Genomic DNA, 19,347 nt, shown 5'->3' on the forward strand with positions numbered 1-19,347 from the left:
TTTCAGACTAATTTGCGGTAACGTTGACGTTTTACACATGTCTCTTTAATTCGACAGGATGACAGTGTTCTGCAAATGTATGCTGCCTATCTGCTTGTAAAATGATTTTTTGAATTCACCTTTAAGGGAAAGTGCAAAATGGGAATTATGCGGCGATTCTAACTCGGCTGACTGGGCCAGTTTTTTCCCCTGTGCATTTCCAAAGATAAAGGGGGACCAGCACACAACACGGCACCAGGTAAACAGGCAGTGGGGCCAGCAGAACTTGGCAAACACTGTGTAAGTTTGATAGGTTTACATCTTGAATACGGGACCAGTAGACTTGCTGGTGCGCAATGGTTTAACCGAGGGTGTTTTTAGAAGTGTCATGGCAACAGAATATACTGATGGTATAAACATTGATATGAAATACCATTAAGGCAAAAAAATGCTGGTATAAATGAGACAGCCTGGGCCCGCATTTATATTTTTTCACTAAACATGCAAGCTTCATAAAACTGTGCAAATTATTTTTCTACACCCCATACTTCTCAGAATGTTGGTCACAGAGGGGATTGAAAAGGTTGAAGAATTAGGGTATGTGATATACTTGGAAGTATATTTCACAAGGATATTATCATATGTAAAAATGTCTGGTTTTAGTCTTATCTGTTATCTTTTTTATTGTCTTGTCATATAATAATTTGTTGGCACTCATCCAGTCTATGTTGCCTGTTTGCCACAGTATACTAGGTTATTGTTCTATTTTATGCCACATTCATTTTGTGGGATAAAAGGATAAATTAATATTTTTCATGAATTTCTTTGAAGTTTTATTGACATATGTTTATTGTGATAGGATTTGCTGCAATTCCTATCAGTTCTGTTTGCAAGTAGTCTGACTCACCATGATTGAGGTGACAGCAACATTACCACGGGGCTCCGCCTACCTAGCTGGGGAACAGATAAAGTGTCATGTGACCTTCAAAAATTCTCGGCCAAATAATGGTGACAGAAATCGCCTGTAAGATGGATTTAAATGTTGTGTTATTTTTTTATATTATAAATACTTTATCTATAAACATATGTGCATGAATTTGCAAGGTTTCCTTTAATATCATAACTGAAAAGTAGTTTTTATGCCGTTAAATACAAGACTGTACAAGCTGGAATCATTGAAGAATTGTTCAACCCTAAATGTTTTTGTTTGTTCAAACCTAATTTTTTTGTTTTCAAAATGCCTTGTTCATGTTTTCAGGAATATTATTTGCAATTCAGTGAAAAAAAATTGATGCACACTTTTACAGCTTCCTTAATGATGTAGAAAAGTGAAAAATGTTGGGCCCAAAGCCATTAATCTAACAAGAAATTGCTATATGTTTTGTGCAGCGAGAACTGTGATCAGATAGCTTGGGCCAGTGTACAGATCCACTGCCAGTGCTCCGTGAGTGAGAGCAGGGTGAAGCTGGTGCGCTCAAACTCTCTGAGCACAGAAGAGGTCTCCACCACTGGGTGTAACACATCGTTTGTTCCCAACAGAGGTTAGGTCAGATGATATTCTTTGTGAGATATAGAAGCTATTACACAATAAAGATTGAACAAATGGATCGAGTACTTTTCGTGACAGCATTTCGGCATTATAGCCTCCATATGATATTGTGGCGAGCTGTGAAGACTGAATGTGTATAATACAATAAAGGACCTAAAGTTTTACCCATGACTAATTTGCAAATTTTTGCCGGATTTTGAGGGTTGTATTGATCTTAAAAAGGTTTCGATCTCAGGGTTTGTTTCAGAGGTTGAATGATGTACTGGGAAAAACTTAAGTTTTTAGCAACCAAAATGTTTTATGATATTTTATATTTGCCTTTGAAAATGAACTTTGGGGTGAAATTTTAGGTCATTTAGAGTGTATACTGTTGGAGTAAAAGGTAAAATATGACAACCCTAAATCCTCAGTAAATGCATTGAGTACTCTATAACTGGTAAACGCAATTTGAAAATATAGTTCAGATACCAGATATATTATTCAGGTGTAAGCTCCACAGAAATCATAAAGTAAACCTTCCACACCAAATAACATTCCACTGATATGTGGTTGAAATTGTTGAGGATTTAGTAAGTGCTAAACCCCAACTGCCCAGTGGGCTATCTTTTTTATCCCTTTGAAGGAAAAACATTCACAATATTTGAACTAGCAATATTTTATTGTTGTGCTGTAGCCCAGGCACATGGGTATTTGGTATATGGCATGTATTTAGATGTTTAAAATAAAGAACACAGTTTCTGATATTTCAGTGTTATATGTAACACCAGACTGATGTGGAGAAAATGTGAAGTGCCTCAAGTTACAAGTGGGTGACTTCATTCCTTTCTTCTCACAGTTTTTGTTATAACCTCCATCGCTGTAGTACTGCATTAAAACCTAGCGCTGTAGCCTTATGTAGGAAATTTTTATGGAGCTTCTAAACAGATCTTCTGAGTATACCACCTAAAACTGCAATCAGACCTGTTGCTGCAAGTAATCAAGTGTAGATTATTTTTTTTTTGTTCTTGTATATCTAGCCCCAGGTGGATTCCTCAACTCCTCTCTTTGTACTGGGCCGGCGGGTATCGTAGTACTGTATCAGGTATTTTGCCTCTCAGCTTGCCTGCACACGCAACATCCTGGGTATATTTCATTCGGTAAGGACACAAAAGATCCAAATTCACCTCACAGTCATCGCTAAAGTGCCAGTCATTTTGCCTTCACCACAGTTATGGGTCTTGAAAAAGTTATCGTTCCTAGATGAGACATGCGCGTTAAACCTGAAAACCTGCCATTACCAAATGGAATATACCTGGGATGTTGCAGTGTGCGTGCAAGCTGAGCGGTAAGAGCCAAATATGACACCAGTTTAGGACTTCAGGCATTGCTTAGAAAGGATTTATCGAACATGGCATGAAGGAGTGTATTGTTTACCATTTGTTGCCCCTGTGGCTACGATACCTTTCAGCCCAGTATAAAGAAAGGAGTTGAGGTAGCCACCTTGGGCTAATGTTTATCATAAAACCTAAACAGATGACTTGCACTAGTAGTATTGTAATAGGGTTGGGACTTTTGGATGCGACTTTTAAGAGATTTGTCAGAAGGTGGGCGGTTTTGTCTGGAAACTCAGCTCATGAAGCACATGAATTAAATAAGTATTAAAATAAATATTTTTGTGACTTACATGTACTTGGATCGGGATTATTAATTGTATTTTCAGGTGAAAGAGGACTGACAGTGTTCTCCACAAAGCCAAAGATTTTGTTCTGTGATTTACAGTTGTTGCCAGGTGAAAGCAAGACATGTAAGTTATAATATACTGACTGGCCCGGATAGCACAGCTGGTAGAGCGTCCGCTTCGAGACCGGTAGATCCAGGATCAATCCTTGATCGAGTCACACCTAAGACTTTAAAAGAGAGAAGTTGTAACTTCCTCGCTTGGCGTTCCAGCATGAAGGGGATAGTGCAAAGACTGGTTGACTCGTATCAGTATATATGGCTGGGGCGGGGCGGCCTTAGTGAAGCAGCACTAAATAAAAGAGCGGTGGAAATCCGTCCTGCAACAAGGAGGCACATTACAGGTACATGCACCCTAATGATTTCCTTCGTCGTCATATGAGACTGAAAAATTGTTGAGTACGACGTTAAAACCCCCAAGCACGCACTCACTATAATATACTGTAGTTAAACCAAAAGTTAAATATCTGATAAACTATAATCCGAATCAAGTAAAATGTGTTAATTGGAAAAATGCTAAACTTCAGATGTGAAGATACTGTATATGTGATATACTACACTGTACTTTTGTTGTATATTTCAATATTTTCAAGACTTGGGCTTTCAAGACTTGGCCGTACATGGGAAGGTTTTCCAACAACCTGCAGATGGTCATGGGCCTGTCCTCCTCCCGCCCCCCATAATGCTAGCCCCCTGTAATGCTATGCTTGAAGTATTCTTGAGTACAGTTTAAAAACCAACCAATCAATGAAATCTACAGAAAAATATGCCCCAAAAAAAAATGCAGTATGGACCACCAAGGTTTTTTTTATTGCTTTGCATTCTGATGCCATCTGGCCAGCAGGCATCTTCCATCAATGTCTGCATTAAGTTATGAAGGATGATAGCTTTAGGCTTTATAAATTGCACTCAGAAAATGTTTGGTCGTGTTGACACCTTTGATATTAAGTGGGATATAAAGTGTCTTAGGTTTATTAAGATGTCAGTAAACCCATTTCTGTTTCAGATTTATATTGTGATTCCCTACCCCAGGATGCCCCGCCCTCTTTCAGGGGTCAAGCTGTCAAGTACTCATACAAACTCACGATCGGAACTCAACGCTTGAATCACCCAACAAGACTATTACGCATACCCATTCGTGTCTTGGTATTATATGGTGAGTATGTTTGAGATTATCTCTCATACTCAAGTATTATTACCTGTCTGCCTTTATCGGGCTTCAAGTCACTGGTAGACAACTTCAGTTATGAGTGCAAGATTTCTTTAGAAAATGGATTAAGGTACGAGGCTTAACTGGGTATTCTCAGAGTGTGACAACGTATGGTTTATAGGGGGAACAAAAGTACGTGTAGCTTAAGTGCACCAGTGTACTTCGCATTCGCGTATAATTCGCAGGGTAAACTTAGCCATAAGTATTCTGGAAAAACATCTGTACCTGTGTACTTGACGCACCCCCATCATTCGATTGGTGTAAGTCCTCATAATAGGCGGCTTGTAAAAGGCTTCACTCTGTGTGATCCCTTATCAGTCGCCATCAGCCATCATCAGCTGATACCACATGCAGTGCTTCAGTGGGTTTTGACACCAACCAACACATGGTCAGCCCACGGTTACATGATAAAGCCATACCTGTGTATATATCATGTAAATACATTTATTGTCGGAGTTCTGTTCTATTTAGAGATAAGTCAGTTTACCTATTGGACCTCCTGTACCCATCTGTAAGGGACAAATTAACACATGACCTATATGTGGCATTGACGTGACCGTGTTTTGATTTTAATATTTATTCTCCAGATTCGATCTTAAAATATTTCATCTGTGCTTTCTTAAAAATCTCTCTTACATGTCATGACTTAATCTCTTTTGTTGTTTGTTTTGAACATTTTTATTGCTTACATGCCAGCAAGTACCAGGTAGCCATGTTTATTTCTGGTTTCCCTACAAATTTTCTGAACACTCATGAGAGTTATCAGCGGTTATTTTGATGGAAATAAATCACCCGACTTCTATTCTGCTATATAATACGCATCCTGGATGAAAAGTTTGATCCTAGAGGGAAAAAGTGGGAAGAATACTGGTGTATTTACGGTAAGTATTAAAAGTGCACCTGGAATGGACTCCAGATGACATAACTCTTGGAGTAATGTTATGTGTCAGTAATTGCATCCCAACATCATTGATCAAGGGCTGTACTTCAGTTTTCACTGTAGGATGCATCAGAAAAGTCCCTGTGCACTTCAGAAAGAAGAAGTTGTCCACATGTCTTCCAAGCCAGCAGGTCACTGAATTTTGATGGCTGACGCTCTCTTTGCCAGGTCTCAATGATATCAGCGTTTACAATGAACCAGAAGAGGTGGCCCCAACTAACCCCTTCCTGAAGGCACAAAGACAGGAAAACTCACTGCTGGATGTTGCTTTACAAGTGATTGCTACTGTGACTGCCAGAAAGTCTCCCAGTAAGCATTGAACTTTACACCAGATCCTAAATGAATAATAGTGTCTATTTGCCTTCTTTCAGTATCAGGGTTTCATAGAAATTATGTAGAAGAGCCGGTATTCTGTTCGTCAGTTGAATAAAAAACTCAATGACTGGTAGCGGCCCAGATAGCACAGTTGATAGAGCGTCCGCTTCAGGAGCAGTAGATCCAGGATCAATCCTGGGTCGAGTCACACCTAAGACTTCAAAAGAAAAAAGAGGAAGTTGTAACTTCCTCGCTTGGCGTTCAGCATGAAGGGGATAGTGCATTGACTGGTTGACCCGTATCAGTATAATGGCTCGGGTGGGGTGCCTTACTAGCCTTCGGTAAGTCATCTCAGTGAAGCAGCACTAGATAAAAGAGCGGTGGAAATCCATCCTGCTTCAAGGAGGCACATTACATATGCCCTAAGGATTCCTTTGTCGTCATATGACTGAAAAATTGTTGAGTATGACGTTAAACCCCGAGCACTCACTCACTCACTCACTCGATAACTGGTTATATTTATTCAATTTGAGGTTTGGAATATTCAGAATTTTACATAAACTCAGTTTGAACATATCCATAGCTCCGCGAAGCAACCTGTTCGCGTTTCAAGTTATCTCCTTTGTACGGAAGTCTATGTGACACTCTGCGTTATTTAGATTTAAGAAGGCAGTTTTTGGAAGTGGATGGGCATATGAAATCAAACATGACACATAGTAAGCTTCGTTGATCTCTGCCATATCGGTCCTCACAAATAATTCGACCTACTCCAACTTCCAATCGCTCTGTTTTGCACAACAGAGTAGTGCGAGTTACTGAGTAGAGTGAGTGCATGCAGTCTGACTGTTTTCCTCCCCCTGGCATCAGGTGGTGCTATCTCCAGCTCCTTTGAAGGCAAGCATGCTGTTTGCCTCCAGGTTTCGTTTTCGTCTGAAATTTGATAAATGGGTTATAGCAGCGAAATTAAAACCTTTGCTATGGACATTTACCAGCGACAGTGGTTCGCTATAAAAGCTTGTTTGAACATGGAGAATTGTGGCTGACAGGGCCTGGTTTAACTGGTTTAAGACTTAATACCAGATATAAGTCATGCGAGTTCAGTCATTCTGGAGTGATGCTCTAGGTTCTAAACTTCCTGAGCAGGTCTTCACACTTCACTGAACTGGTATCCTGAAATACATGTGACAATAACTGCAGTGTGTGCCAATTATCAGTTTTGCAGTATCAACAAGAAGGCCAGCTTGAGTTCATATATGATTGATTGAATTGATAACTACTTCAATCAATGAAGCATAGCACAAAAATATTCAGTTTTAGTATTTAAATTGTCGGTCCAAACAAAAAAAAAAAAACAGCTCAATTTCAGTACTCAATTTTACCCAGAAAGTAGCAGTCGGTACGTGGAAAAATGACTTCTGTGAACCCCTGAGTAACCACACTTATCTGTTCTATCAAACAGATATAAGAAGCTTGTCAATAGGGCTGCACCATACTGTGAAGATAAGATAGCTAGAGACGCATATCCTTGATCTGATGATTCATGTCAGAAATTTTTGAGAAAGAAAACAGGAAATTGAAAAAAAAAAAAGAAAATACGAAATAACTACATGTAATGTCAGAGATGCAATATGTGCAAGTCATTTTCATTTTTTTTGTGGGGGAGTGTGGGTGGTGGGGTGAAATGGTATACTATATATATTTAATACGCAGGTTTACTCCTGTCTAGGTAGCTTAGGCATAAAGATGAAAAGTGTAATGCACACTAATTTTTAATTTGAATAGTTAAAGAAGTATGTCCTGAAAAAAGTATGTACTTGTGCTGAGAAGAGATTGGAATGACTAGATAAAGTTGTGTGCACAGAATTTGGTTGAATTGGGTTGTTTAATATTTCCTCTTCAGTAGGTTTACTGATCTTTTTAAAAGGTTGAAGCTGTATATTCTTGCAGATTGAACACTGCAGTTGAATTCTGATTTTGTTTTGTATGCTGTTTTTAGATACCTATAATATTACAAATGCTCGTGGGAAAGTGGGAAAATTCTGCCTGTTCAAGCTAGCATACAAGTTGGGTGAGGACATCGTAGGAGTGTTTGACTTCACAGGATCAACAATTCCGTGTGTGCAGGTGAAATATGATCATATTGTAATGTTTTATAAGATTTTTTTCCTGTGCTGAATCTGCTCTTGTCATTTTATGCTTGTTACCTATCCGGTCAGACTATCCTATCCTGGCAAATCCACAAACCAATTCCTCTCATTGCAATACTGAATTTGTTCTTCAAGATCCCTGTGCCCCAATGTTAACTTAGTGGTAAATCACCTAACTCCCCAGTAGTGTGCCACTAGATGCTCATCTTGATCTCCTTCACAGATGTATATCTTACCTCCATTGCCATCTTATGTGTATCTGACACAGAGTTCCCCATCTTATCTTTCTGTATTTCTCAAACCATAGCATCGTTGATCTACCACCAAAATCCTTATCAGTGTCTTCCTTTCTGATACATGTAGTTAATTTGATGTACTTGGGGCAGATTTCCACTCCACACTGACTTTCTGATCTCATCTTGTATCAAAACCTCTTTGACACATACAAGTTTACTGCTGTTTCAGTTTTCTGTGACATTACAAAGTGAGGAGCAGATTGCGGAGGAATGCCGTATTAAATCTAAAGACAGCATTCTGGTGATGCCCTACAGCAAACAGCAAGAGATGTGTCTCCACCTGAGTAAGACCCACATATGTGTGCCCATCCCTATGGTGGTCACCCCTGGCTTCATCACTGATACAGGTTAGCTCTTGTTGTCTTGTGCAATGTGTGCTGTATTTGAGTATAACGTCACGCATGTGAAACAAATATCGGTGTGCTCATATAGAGTTTTTTAGTATGGCTGTACTCACATGTAGCTGTGGAATATGGGGATACTCACATGTCACAGAGCATGGCTGTACTCACATGTAGCTGTAGAATATGGGGATACTCATATGTCACAGAGTATGGCTGTACTCACATGTAGCTGTGGAATGTGGGGATACTCACGTCACAGAGTATGGCTGTACTCACATGTAGCTGTGGAGTATGGGGATACTCACATGTCGCAGAGTATGGTTGTACTCACATGTAGCTTTGGAATACTGGGATACTCACATGTCACAGAATATGGCTGGACTCACATGTACTGTAGCCGTGGAATATGGGGATACTCACATGTCACAGAGTATGGCTGGACTCACATGTACTGTAGCTGTGGAATATGGGGATACTCACATGTCACAGAGCATGGCTGTACTCACATGTAGCTGTGGAGTATGGGGATACTCACATGTCACAGAGCATGGCTGTACTCACATGTAGCTGTGGAGTATGGGGATACTCACATGTCACAGAGTATGGTTGTACTCACATGTAGCTGTGGAGTATGGGGATACTCACATGTCACAGAGCATGGCTGTACTCACATGTAGCTGTGGAGTATGGGGATACTCACATGTCACAGAGTATTGTTGTACTCACATGTAGCTGTGGAGTATGGGGATACTCACATGTCACAGGGCATGGCTGTACTCACATGTAGCTTTGGAATACGGGGATACTCACATGTCACAGACCAATGCTGTACTCACATGTAGCTGTGGAGTATGGGAATACTCACATGTCACAGAGTATGGTTGTACTCACATGTAGCTTTGGAATACGGGTATACTCACCTGTCACAGAGTATGGCTGTACTCGCATGTACTGTAGCTGTGGAATATGGGGATACTCACCTGTCACAGAGTATGGCTCTACTCACATGTAGCTGTGGAGTATGGGGATACTCACATGTCACAGAGCATGGCTGTACTCACATGTAGCTTTGGAATACAGGGATACTCACATGTCACAGACCATGGCTGTACTCACATGTAGCTGTGGAGTATGGGGATACTCACATGTCACAGAGTATGGCTGGACTCACATGTACTGTAGCTGTGGAATATGGGGATACTCACCTGTCACAGAGTATGGCTGTACTCGCATGTCAAAGAGCATGGCTTTTTTGACATGTCACAGAGTATGGCTGTCCTCACATGTCGAAGAGCATGGTTTTCTCACATGTCACAGTGTATGGCTGTACACATGTCAAAGAGCATGGCTTTTCTCACATGTCACAGAGTGTGGCTGCACTCACATGTCAAGGAGCATGGCCCTTCTCACATGTCACAGAACATGGCTATACTCACATGTCAAAGAGCATCGCTTTTCTCACGTCACAGAGTATGGCTATACTCACATGTCAAAGAGCATGGGTTTTCTCACATGTCACAGAATATAGCTATACTCACATTTCAAGAGCATAGCTGCACTCACATGTCACAGAGCATGGCTGTACTCACATGTCACAGAGTATGGCTATACTCAGGAGTATAGCTGTGTTCGCATGTCTAGAGTATAGCTGTGGTGATATGTGGCAAGAGTGGGACTACTCACATGTAGCAAGACTGTATATTCGTATGTACTGTATATATATGTCTGCCAGCAACCTGGTCATGGGTTTTCGCTGTCAAACAAGTGAAATATTCTTGAGAACAACATTAGACAGCAATGAAATAGGTCATATATAGTGGGTGTAGCTGTACTCACTTATAGGAAGAGTATGACTGTCTACTCACATTTATCAAGAGTATTACTCTCCACACATACCATGGCTCACACAGCTGTACCATTTCTCTTGTGAGCGCTGCCTATTTTTGGTGAATGAGGTGTGGACCAAAATGTTGTAGACTAGAGAATGAATATATCATAACGTTCCTGGCATGTTTGGTTTTCTGGTGTACCGGTATTCAATGAACGAAAAAAAAATGGACAGTTACATGTATGTGGAAGTGTTTTGTGTAAAACTTAACGTGCTGGCCATAAAGTTGCAGTGTGTGTTGTTTTTGTTTCAGTATGTTTGCGCTGGAGACTCCACTTTGAGTTTGTGACAGCACTTAATCCCGTGCCTGGCCCTCCATTGCCCACTTCACCTGAGGAGAGCACCTCCTGGATGGGTGCACCCGTACTTGACGTAGAGACCATGGTCTGGGATCTGCCCATCAAAATTTTCCCATCCAATCCAATCCATGCTTCAGGGGCACTTGTCTTGAGAACAACAAATAGCATTTCTGTTTGAGTGGCAGTAGTTCTCACTTAAAATTTTAACTCCATCCTTCATTGGCAATTGAGAATATTAAACAAATAGTGCTGCTAGTTTTCAGCCAGAATTTTATGGGACGCTGAAGCTCTGTTAATTGAATCGAGCTCATGCTTCAAGGGCACATACCTTCAAAACATTGTCCTACATATATAGCTGTGCTTTAGAAGATTGGTGCTAGTTCATTGATTCACAAAATTTTGTAAATAAATTTTTCGTAAGTTTGAGCCTGTTACGGTGTTATAATTGAGACGTCATTTCCCTAAAAGTAGTGACAAAATGGAATTATGAAGATTTGTTAAAGTGCCCCCTAAATTTTCCGTCAAACTTTCTAACGCAACATATGCTGAATATTAACTTATGAAAATGTTGCATCTATCTACCTTTTATGACAGAATGGCTAGGGGTAATGACCATTACAACATTATCAGCTAGTCTTACATTGACAGGAGCTATGTCATTAGGAGTATATTGATTGAATGGGATACACACTAGTCACAGATCACACCTCAAAGCAAATCATAATTTTTAGTCTTACTGTTTTCATTTAAATATGTACAATATATTTATTTTAACAATAAAACTTCAGTAGTGAGCAAAACTACTAGGGACAACATTATGTAATGCACGTATGACATGCTGTAATGTGCAGCTAGGTGCTATTAAGCTTTATCTGTTTGGGCAGATGTGTTAAGCATGGGTTTCAGCGAGTAATAAGCGTTCTTCAAAATTCCAAGGATTCAACTCTTCCGATTAAATTTTGATTTCAGCATTTTAACTTCATTATATTATTTTTTTTCTTTATCACTAATTTTAATTTGATTAACCCATTTTGTTTCCCATATATTTTTGTTTAGGTTATGTACATTGAAGGTAATATTACAAGTTTTGGGCAAATGAGAATTAATGTCCATGAGAGTTAAAACTTTAAACTATATGGTTGGGTATTTTCATCTCAGCTCTTTTGATATAGCAACCTTTAATGTCTCCTTAGTTCACTATTGGTATCTCATCGTTATTATTAGTGGTATGATTATGTTGAGTCCTCTATTTAAGAGGCATATTTTTAACAAATTTGTTTCATTTTAGCAAAAAGTGTGCACTGAGAAGATTTTAACACTATGGATTCACAAGACGTACAAATGATAAGCATTTATTGTACATTAAACATGTATACATGTATGTTATATTGTTATTCAGTTCATGTCGTCTTGTTCATGGTGTATATTTTAATAATTATTACATAAGAACATGTTTAAGCCATTAAATATATTCTTTTCTATTTATGGAAGTTTTCTGATGTTTTTTCTTCCAAATCATTGTTTTTAAATGAACTTCATTAGTGTTTTTATGGGACCTTAAGTCATACCATGATTGTCGGCATGCAATACCAGTAAACTCCGGTTTTACGGGTATTTTAGGAATCTTGCCTTTCAAGTTACAAAGAGAAGGAAAAGTTAAAAGATCATTTGCATAAACACATATTATGCTTATTTAATCAAACTCTTACTCAACACTGAATATTCATAGTCCTTGGGGGCCTCCGTGGCTCAGTCAGTTAGCACGCTAGCGCAGCATAGTGACCCAGAAGCCCTCTCACCAATGCGTTCGCTGTGAGTTCAAGACCAGCTCATGCTGGCTTCCTCTCCGGCCGTAAGTGGGAAGGTCTGCCAGCAACCTGCGGATGGTCGTGGGTTTCCGCCGGGCTCTGCTCGGTTTCCACCCACCATAATGCTGGCCGCCGTCGTATAAGTGAAATATTCTTGAGTACGGCGTAAAACACCAATCAAAAAAAAAAAAAAAAAAAAATCATTGTCCTTGTCTATTCAGTGTTAAAGGAGAAGAAAATTTAAATATCAATCAAATACCATTGAAAAGAGTATGCATTTCCTCGTAGGTGCATGCCATAAAAAAATCCTAATATGTACCTCAAGTTGATAAATTATAAATAAAGTCAGCGCCAAAATCCGCTGTGGGCGACTCCATTTTGCCTAAGAACTAGTCCTGAAGTCTTTGCTTTAATTTGCTGTGGAAAACCGTCGAAGTGCAGTTCGTACATTTCCAGTAGAACTCTTCTTCCCAGAAGGTATCAAATAGTACAGTTCTTTTTCCGCTTGACGATCGGTAAACCGGAATGTTGGACATAGGTTCCGAGTTTACACGAATAAGCCGGCAGTTTCAACGACTCTCATTGGCTAAGGGGCAACATGCTCCAGCATAACTTACAAAGTGTTAAAGAGAGACGCGATGGACTCGATTTATGCCAGCTTTGCAGTTTTAAGGCTTTACATGTATGGCGAGGAAAAATCACAAAATTATGCAGCAGGCACCACCAGATAAAAGAAAATAGGCTCTTTTCAGCCTATAGTGTCATGTTTTAAAGTTTTCTTCTCCTTTAACATATATTTATTTATTTGGTTGGTGTTTTATGCCATAATCATGAATATTTCATTTATATGATGACGGCCAGTCTTATGGTGGGAGAGGGAGGAGGGGCGGGGGGGGGGGGGGGGGGAACTGGGTAGGGGGAAACCCATGATCATCCAAAGTTTTCTGACAGACCTCTCCACTTACTCCTAGAGATGTGTCAAGATATATCTCAAGAAGTTCTTTGTGTACATGTAGTTAGCTCATGTTTTGCATACTGGTACATGGTGAGAATAGTAGTGCAAGGGGAACGTTAATAATTGTGCATCTTGTGTATTAGAATCAGCGAAGAAAAGGAGAATCAAAAAAGAAAACATAAAAATGCCAAAAACAGATGAAAGAGATTGAAAAGTTCTTTGCACATGTGGTGTTAAATATTTTTGTATGGTAGGTTAATGGGATCTTGGTATATATCATCTTTGCATAGTAATGTTCACAAACATCATAAAATAATTTTTCATAACTTTGTTTCTGGTGCAACAACCCAAACATTATTTACTAAAAAGTTATGAGAATATTGATTTATGAAGCTTTGTGAAAATTTGTCCTTTTCTCTACTTGACAGCCTGTAATTATTGATAGTCACACCTCTCTAATTTGAAAATGATTGGGTGGTACTTTTCAGAGTTTTCCTCTGTCATTAGAACAGGATTGTGTGGTAGTTGCTAGGTTGTTCCTCTATGATGTGAACACAATTATGTGGTATTCCCCAGAGTGTTCTATCAGTTGAACATGATTGTGTGGTACTTGCCAGGGTGTTCCTCCACTTGTTTATTTGTTTGATGGGTGTGTCCCGCTGTCCTCAACTATATTTCACTTGTATGACTGCAGCCAGCATTATGGTAAAAGGAAACCAAGCAGAGCCTGGAGGAAACTCATGACCATCAGCAGGTTGTTGGAAGACCTTCCCACAGACATGTATGGCCGGAGAGGAAACCATCATGAACTCACCATTAGTGAGAGGCTCCAGAGTCACTGTGCCCTGCTTGTATGCTAACCCCTTCACCACAGAGGCCCCTGGATGTTCCTCTATCATTTAAACATGATTGTGTGGCATTTCCCAGGGTGTTTCTCTGTCATTTGAACCTGATTGTGTGGTGCTTGCCTGAGTGTTCCTGCCTTGATTTGAACACGTTTACATGCCAGGATGTCCTCTGAAGTGAATCTGATGTGGTTTGTTTTTTTTTGTTTGAATCTCATTGCGATACTTATCAGAGTATCACTCTTTACAATAAATAATATGAGGTACCCATTAGAGTGTTCCTGGTTTTATTTGAACCAGGCTATGTGGTATTTGATAAGGTGTTCCTGTTGTTATTTGAACATGACAATGTTGCAATTGCCATCATATTGCAGTTGCCATCATGGTACTGTTCCTCTCCTGATTTGAACACATTTCCTGCCTGTGTTGGTCACTGATACATGCAATGTGTTCCTCTATGATTCGAACACGGTTATGATACTTGCCTGGTTGTTCCTCATTAAGGAGTAAAAAAATACAATGCAACAACTTGCATTATTTATTTGACTAGACTTGAATTTTTCACATATACGACAAGTTTTTTATGGCTTTACAGGTGGAAGAATCTGAATGCCCTGAATAAACCGCCACCACTATACACTGGTCCAGGTATCTGGAAAACCTCCTGACTTAATTGCTGTCCAACTTTTTTCATTGAACTTTTACTATGTGCAAATGTGATGACATGCCCATGTATCTCATCTTAATATTTATGGACCATTCTGATGACTCAATAAGGCTGTTACATCTTTTCAGACTAAAATAACATGACCTATCAAAATGGAACCACCAATCCGACTGACTGAAATACCAATCAAGGTAATCAATGTGGACTGCCTGCAATAAACCTGACTGCAAAAATACAGATTGCTTGCCTTTAACGCTGCTCTTCTCCCCCGAACATTAGCAGCATTCTTATCTTCAGATAATAAGGTATTAAATTTCAATAATCCAATCTATCAATACGTGACATGCATTTTTATTTTCTTGATGCTGTGAATGTCCAAACATTAGGTGCTCTTTAAAAATAACAATATGGTACTCTATGTATGCAACAATACAGAAAAAAATGTAAAGTATAAGTTTTACTTTTTTCAGTTGCTTAAAAAATCTCTTCATCATACTCGACATATCAGTCCAATAGTCATACATTCTTGGTTAACTACATACATCTGTACATCTATTACAGTTACATCCTTTCAGAAGAAAAGTTACTACCACACATGGGACACAGCTCACACCTTCCGATATCATAGTTCTGTAAAAATCTGCGCAGTTACCTCCACTAATCAGTGTGATGATGAAAGCAGAAGTAAAACCTGATTCAGCCGTGAGAAATGCTGAATATGAAACTCCAATGAATCTGACATCGAAATAAATATATTTACAATTTCACCCCGAAATATACTCTTGCCTCTCCAAGTCAGAAATGCTAGATCACATCCTGTAAACCGGACCATCTTTTCACCATAGAAATCTTTATCTTTTCAGAATAGATCTTCGACCACTGACGAGTTATCTTAAGTAATTCATTTTCCTAAAATCTTGAAGGTTAAAGTGCTCCTCCTCTCTGAAAATACAAAGCAAGTACAATGTACAGTTAAAACCTTTGTGGCTACTGCAGGGCAAATCGTTATGGCAAACGATCTTAAATGAGTTAACACAGCTGTTGTATTAGGAAAGGTATTTTCACAGCAGATTATCTGACTAGGATTGGCATGAAATTCTTGTAATGTGAAATCTTGATTCTCAACATGGATTTTTCTGTCCACTGACATGAGATATACCTAAAAGAAAAATGGTTATTAGGAAATATAAAATCTGCCTCTAAAACAAAATACTATTTTTGTTTTTTTTGTTTTTTGGGTGGGCACACCTTTCTTCATTTACCTTAAAACCCAAAATCTTTATTTTAGAGTGCCTTTTCATGTATCCTTACATACATTATCAAAATTATCACAGTTCACCAGACACTGTTTATTCAAGAAGAAAACTAAGAACACACCCACATAGTTCTGTTGCTGTGCTTTGTCTGCAGATAAATACATGCTTATATACCTCTATAAATTCCATTTCCTCTTCAGTCAAAGGTTTCCTGCGGTATCTGCTTGGTAAGTCTATGCTATCGATGCCTGATCCTCTTGGTGTGGAACCAATGGGTTTAGATGAGGATGTGGAAGGATTGGAGGATGAAGATGAGGAAGAACTGGAGGAAGCTGCTGCTGTCCCATTCCTGCCATCTATTTCTGTAAAGCAGAAAACAAAAACATACCATATGCACATACGCAGGTAATGCAGACATAATGTGATTCTTAAACCATTTCATAGCTTTACACCCTGTTTTTTTAAGCATTTTAGTTCATGACTGAGTTGTTCATTGTTCCAGATTCAGTTCCAGCAATCTTAGAATGATGTTTTGAAGTTTGCCTGGTTCAGCATGAAAAGTAATATATAATGACATTTATGGCTCTTTAGTTTGTGATGGAACATACCCTGTATTAAAGTAAATCACTACATTGTATTAAATGCTTTAAAAGTCTTTAATATACCTGAGGAACTTAGGTCATAAGGTAAATATCAAATGACACTACAATGCAAAACTTAAGAGCTGCAGCAGTGCACTATCACAAACAGCAAACTTTTTAAGACGCATGTGAATAAATAATAACACTTTCAAAACAGATTCATTGTCATTTTCTCAAATTAATACATGAGCTATCAAAAACAACTTTAACAACTCAATGCAGTTTCCACAGACTGTATATTTATACACTGTCAAAAATATTCATCTTGATACCTATTCTAGCCTATTTTCACACTAAACCGACTAAAACTACATGCATCTTAAAGTAAAAAAAAAGCTAAATGTGAAGTAAGGTTCATCATACAGACAACTGAAACTATGCTTAAAAATACTTTCATTTATTTTTTTCAGATTTTTTAAGAATGTTGAAATGCATTCAAATATTTGAATATTAAGGTAGGCTTTTCTGACGGTACCTAGGAACTCTGAGGTCACATCACTTTTTTTCCTGATGTTCACCAGAAGGAAGGAATTATGGGAATCTTTTATTAGTAATCTTTTATTCAAGGGTAAAAGTGAGTTACTCCAACATTCAGTGTTGTGATTAGAATCGGAAAAAGTTTTTGTGACCTCAGAGTTCCTAAACTCTGAATTATAGAACTGCATTTATTCTCCCAACAATTCAGAAATTTTAACTTAAACTCAATATCACCCTACTTACTTTTTCCATCTGGACCTTTTCTCTGAGGAAACTTTATAAGTGGCACGTGCGGCTTTACTGCCTGAACAAAACAAAACATAAAAATACATATACTGCTAAGAACTTACATTTCAATTTAGTGTTTAAAATTTATTAGTGGTATAAATACCTGAAAGCAATCCTGCAAACAGAAATTGTTAACATCTACAGACAATATGCTTAAACTGTATTTTCTGATCTCTCTATTTAATTATGGAAGTTAAGGAACTGGCGTGCTCTGAGTAAACCACTGCCCTACACCAGGTACCTTACAAACACACCTAAGGCTTTAGCCAGACAAAGTATGCGGTAAAAGGACCTAATGGGGGCTCTCAGCAGATTACTGTTCACCAGTTAACGGTTTGTGGTGACATCCATGCAGGCCTAACCCACATAATCGGTTCGTCTGTAGAGTACATTGAGCATGTACATTCCTTGTTTGGCAAGGCGATGCTTTCAGTGTTAAGGTTTGTAATAGGCACTGCCTGTCTTAATTCTTTCTTCAGTTTCATTCATGGATATATTTAGTTGCTCAATGCTTTATTCAGTGTTCAAAGGTGGTGTTCTACTTTAAATTTTAGTTAGACGAAGGGTCCTTTGATTCCAAAAAAAAAAAGTTGACTCACACATATATGTATATTTCTTTTTATATTTGAATGCTGTGTATGATATTGGGATATATATTTATCAGCTGCATGATCACCTCATTTCCTGACACATGAAACGGAAAATACTTCTCAACCCTAATATTTTCTTCACACCAAAACTGTAGTAAGAGAACAATCTCATTATTACCATATCTTGATACATAAAAAATAACAGTTGGTTGGCCCACAGTACACAACATGATCCCTTCATATATTTCATCAGCCGCTGCCAGTGGTTTAACTCTTATCTGTTGTATTATTATAACATAATAGCACATATTATTGCTTCACTCCACGTAGGTAACATACAAAGTCACAGTTATTCAATCATGCTGAACAAGTGCTTCTGTATGATATTGTTAATCAACATAACAACTTGCAAGAGATTCGTAACCCCTAACAACTAACATTGTTACACAATCACAAGGCAATGATTCTTGTCGAGGTATTTAAACAACAAATTCTCAGTCTCCATCCATCAACATGAAATTATTTTAAAGACTGTAGTGTACTATGTAGTGTGAAGACTAAAATTTAGTACATGATCAGGAAATGACATTGAAAATAATCGGTGGACAACCGCTTTCCCAGGTTGTTTCAACGGCCACCATTGCAGCGAAACTAAGAAGATCTAATGAAGCAAGGAGATGACTGGAAATAAGAAGTTTACATTATGCTAGAGAGGCGTTTGAACGCTTTAGTTCCTCACCCTGATTGCTCTGGCACCGTTCGCTGCCATCATGTTGAATCTGTACCAGACGACAGAAACACTAGAGAGTCATAAAAGGGGAATAACTCTAATTGTGATGTATGGCCTTCCGCACACTTTGCACTCATAGTTATGGTAACTAATAAATTGTGAACTTATTAAACTTCACAATGCAATCCAAGGAAGTAATTAACTTATACAGACCAAATTCAACGCAAACCATGCAGGATACTCACTGATATAATAAAAATGTTTTCCACATGTTTCACAAAAGTATTTGTTGTTTACAAGGATACAAATTAGTTCATTCCTTGGAGGTGGAGAATATACCGAAGGCAATATGAGAAGATCTAGAATGATGTTTGACCCGCTGTACGCCTATTTCTGGATTTTATTCT

The 19,347-nt window shown here is 38.5% G+C and overlaps 2 protein-coding genes across 3 annotated transcripts; one reads left to right on the forward strand and one right to left on the reverse strand.

Moving 5' to 3' along the window:
• Window positions 1-68: 68 nt before the first annotated feature.
• On the forward strand, window positions 69-12,168 carry LOC135472952 (RAB6A-GEF complex partner protein 2-like). Of its 2 annotated transcripts, none has more exons than XM_064752695.1 (9): window positions 69-279; window positions 839-1,003; window positions 1,369-1,520; window positions 3,228-3,311; window positions 4,251-4,400; window positions 5,563-5,703; window positions 7,706-7,833; window positions 8,322-8,499; window positions 10,638-12,168. In XM_064752695.1, the coding sequence occupies exons 2-9, from the start codon at window positions 888-890 to the stop codon at window positions 10,859-10,861; spliced, it is 1,173 nt and encodes a 390-aa protein (XP_064608765.1). In that variant the 5' UTR covers window positions 69-279; window positions 839-887; the 3' UTR covers window positions 10,862-12,168. The 2 variants fall into 2 exon arrangements, with proteins under 2 accessions (XP_064608765.1, XP_064608766.1); XM_064752696.1 differs by having other exon boundaries at window positions 69-238.
• Window positions 12,169-14,839: 2,671 nt separating this feature from the next.
• Window positions 14,840-18,993, reverse strand: LOC135473821 (alpha-ketoglutarate dehydrogenase component 4-like). Its single transcript, XM_064753728.1, has 4 exons — window positions 18,950-18,993; window positions 17,576-17,636; window positions 16,389-16,576; window positions 14,840-15,900 (listed from the first exon to the last, which is right to left on the reverse strand). Exons 1-4 carry the CDS (start codon window positions 18,980-18,982, stop codon window positions 15,883-15,885), a joined length of 300 nt encoding a protein of 99 aa, XP_064609798.1. The 5' UTR covers window positions 18,983-18,993; the 3' UTR covers window positions 14,840-15,882.
• Window positions 18,994-19,347: the final 354 nt, after the last annotated feature.

The sequence above is a fragment of the Liolophura sinensis genome, chromosome 8 (assembly GCF_032854445.1).
Source record: "Liolophura sinensis isolate JHLJ2023 chromosome 8, CUHK_Ljap_v2, whole genome shotgun sequence".
NCBI lineage: Eukaryota > Metazoa > Mollusca > Polyplacophora > Chitonida > Chitonidae > Liolophura > Liolophura sinensis.

Excerpts from the sequence above, each read along its gene's own strand:
- LOC135472952 (XM_064752695.1), top strand. The coding sequence starts at position 888 with ATGATTGAGGTGACAGCAACATTACCACGGGGCTCCGCCTACCTAGCT. Across the intron at positions 4,401-5,562 it reads TCGTGTCTTGGTATTATATG|GTCTCAATGATATCAGCGTT; the intron begins GTGAGTATGTTT and ends TCTCTTTGCCAG. Across the intron at positions 7,834-8,321 it reads CAACAATTCCGTGTGTGCAG|TTTTCTGTGACATTACAAAG; the intron begins GTGAAATATGAT and ends CTGCTGTTTCAG.
- LOC135473821 (XM_064753728.1), bottom strand. The coding sequence starts at position 18,982 with ATGATGGCAGCGAACGGTGCCAGAGCAATCAGG. Across the intron at positions 17,637-18,949 it reads ACGGTGCCAGAGCAATCAGG|GCAGTAAAGCCGCACGTGCC; the intron begins GTGAGGAACTAA and ends TGTTTTGTTCAG. Across the intron at positions 16,577-17,575 it reads AAAAGGTCCAGATGGAAAAA|AAATAGATGGCAGGAATGGG; the intron begins GTAAGTAGGGTG and ends TCTGCTTTACAG.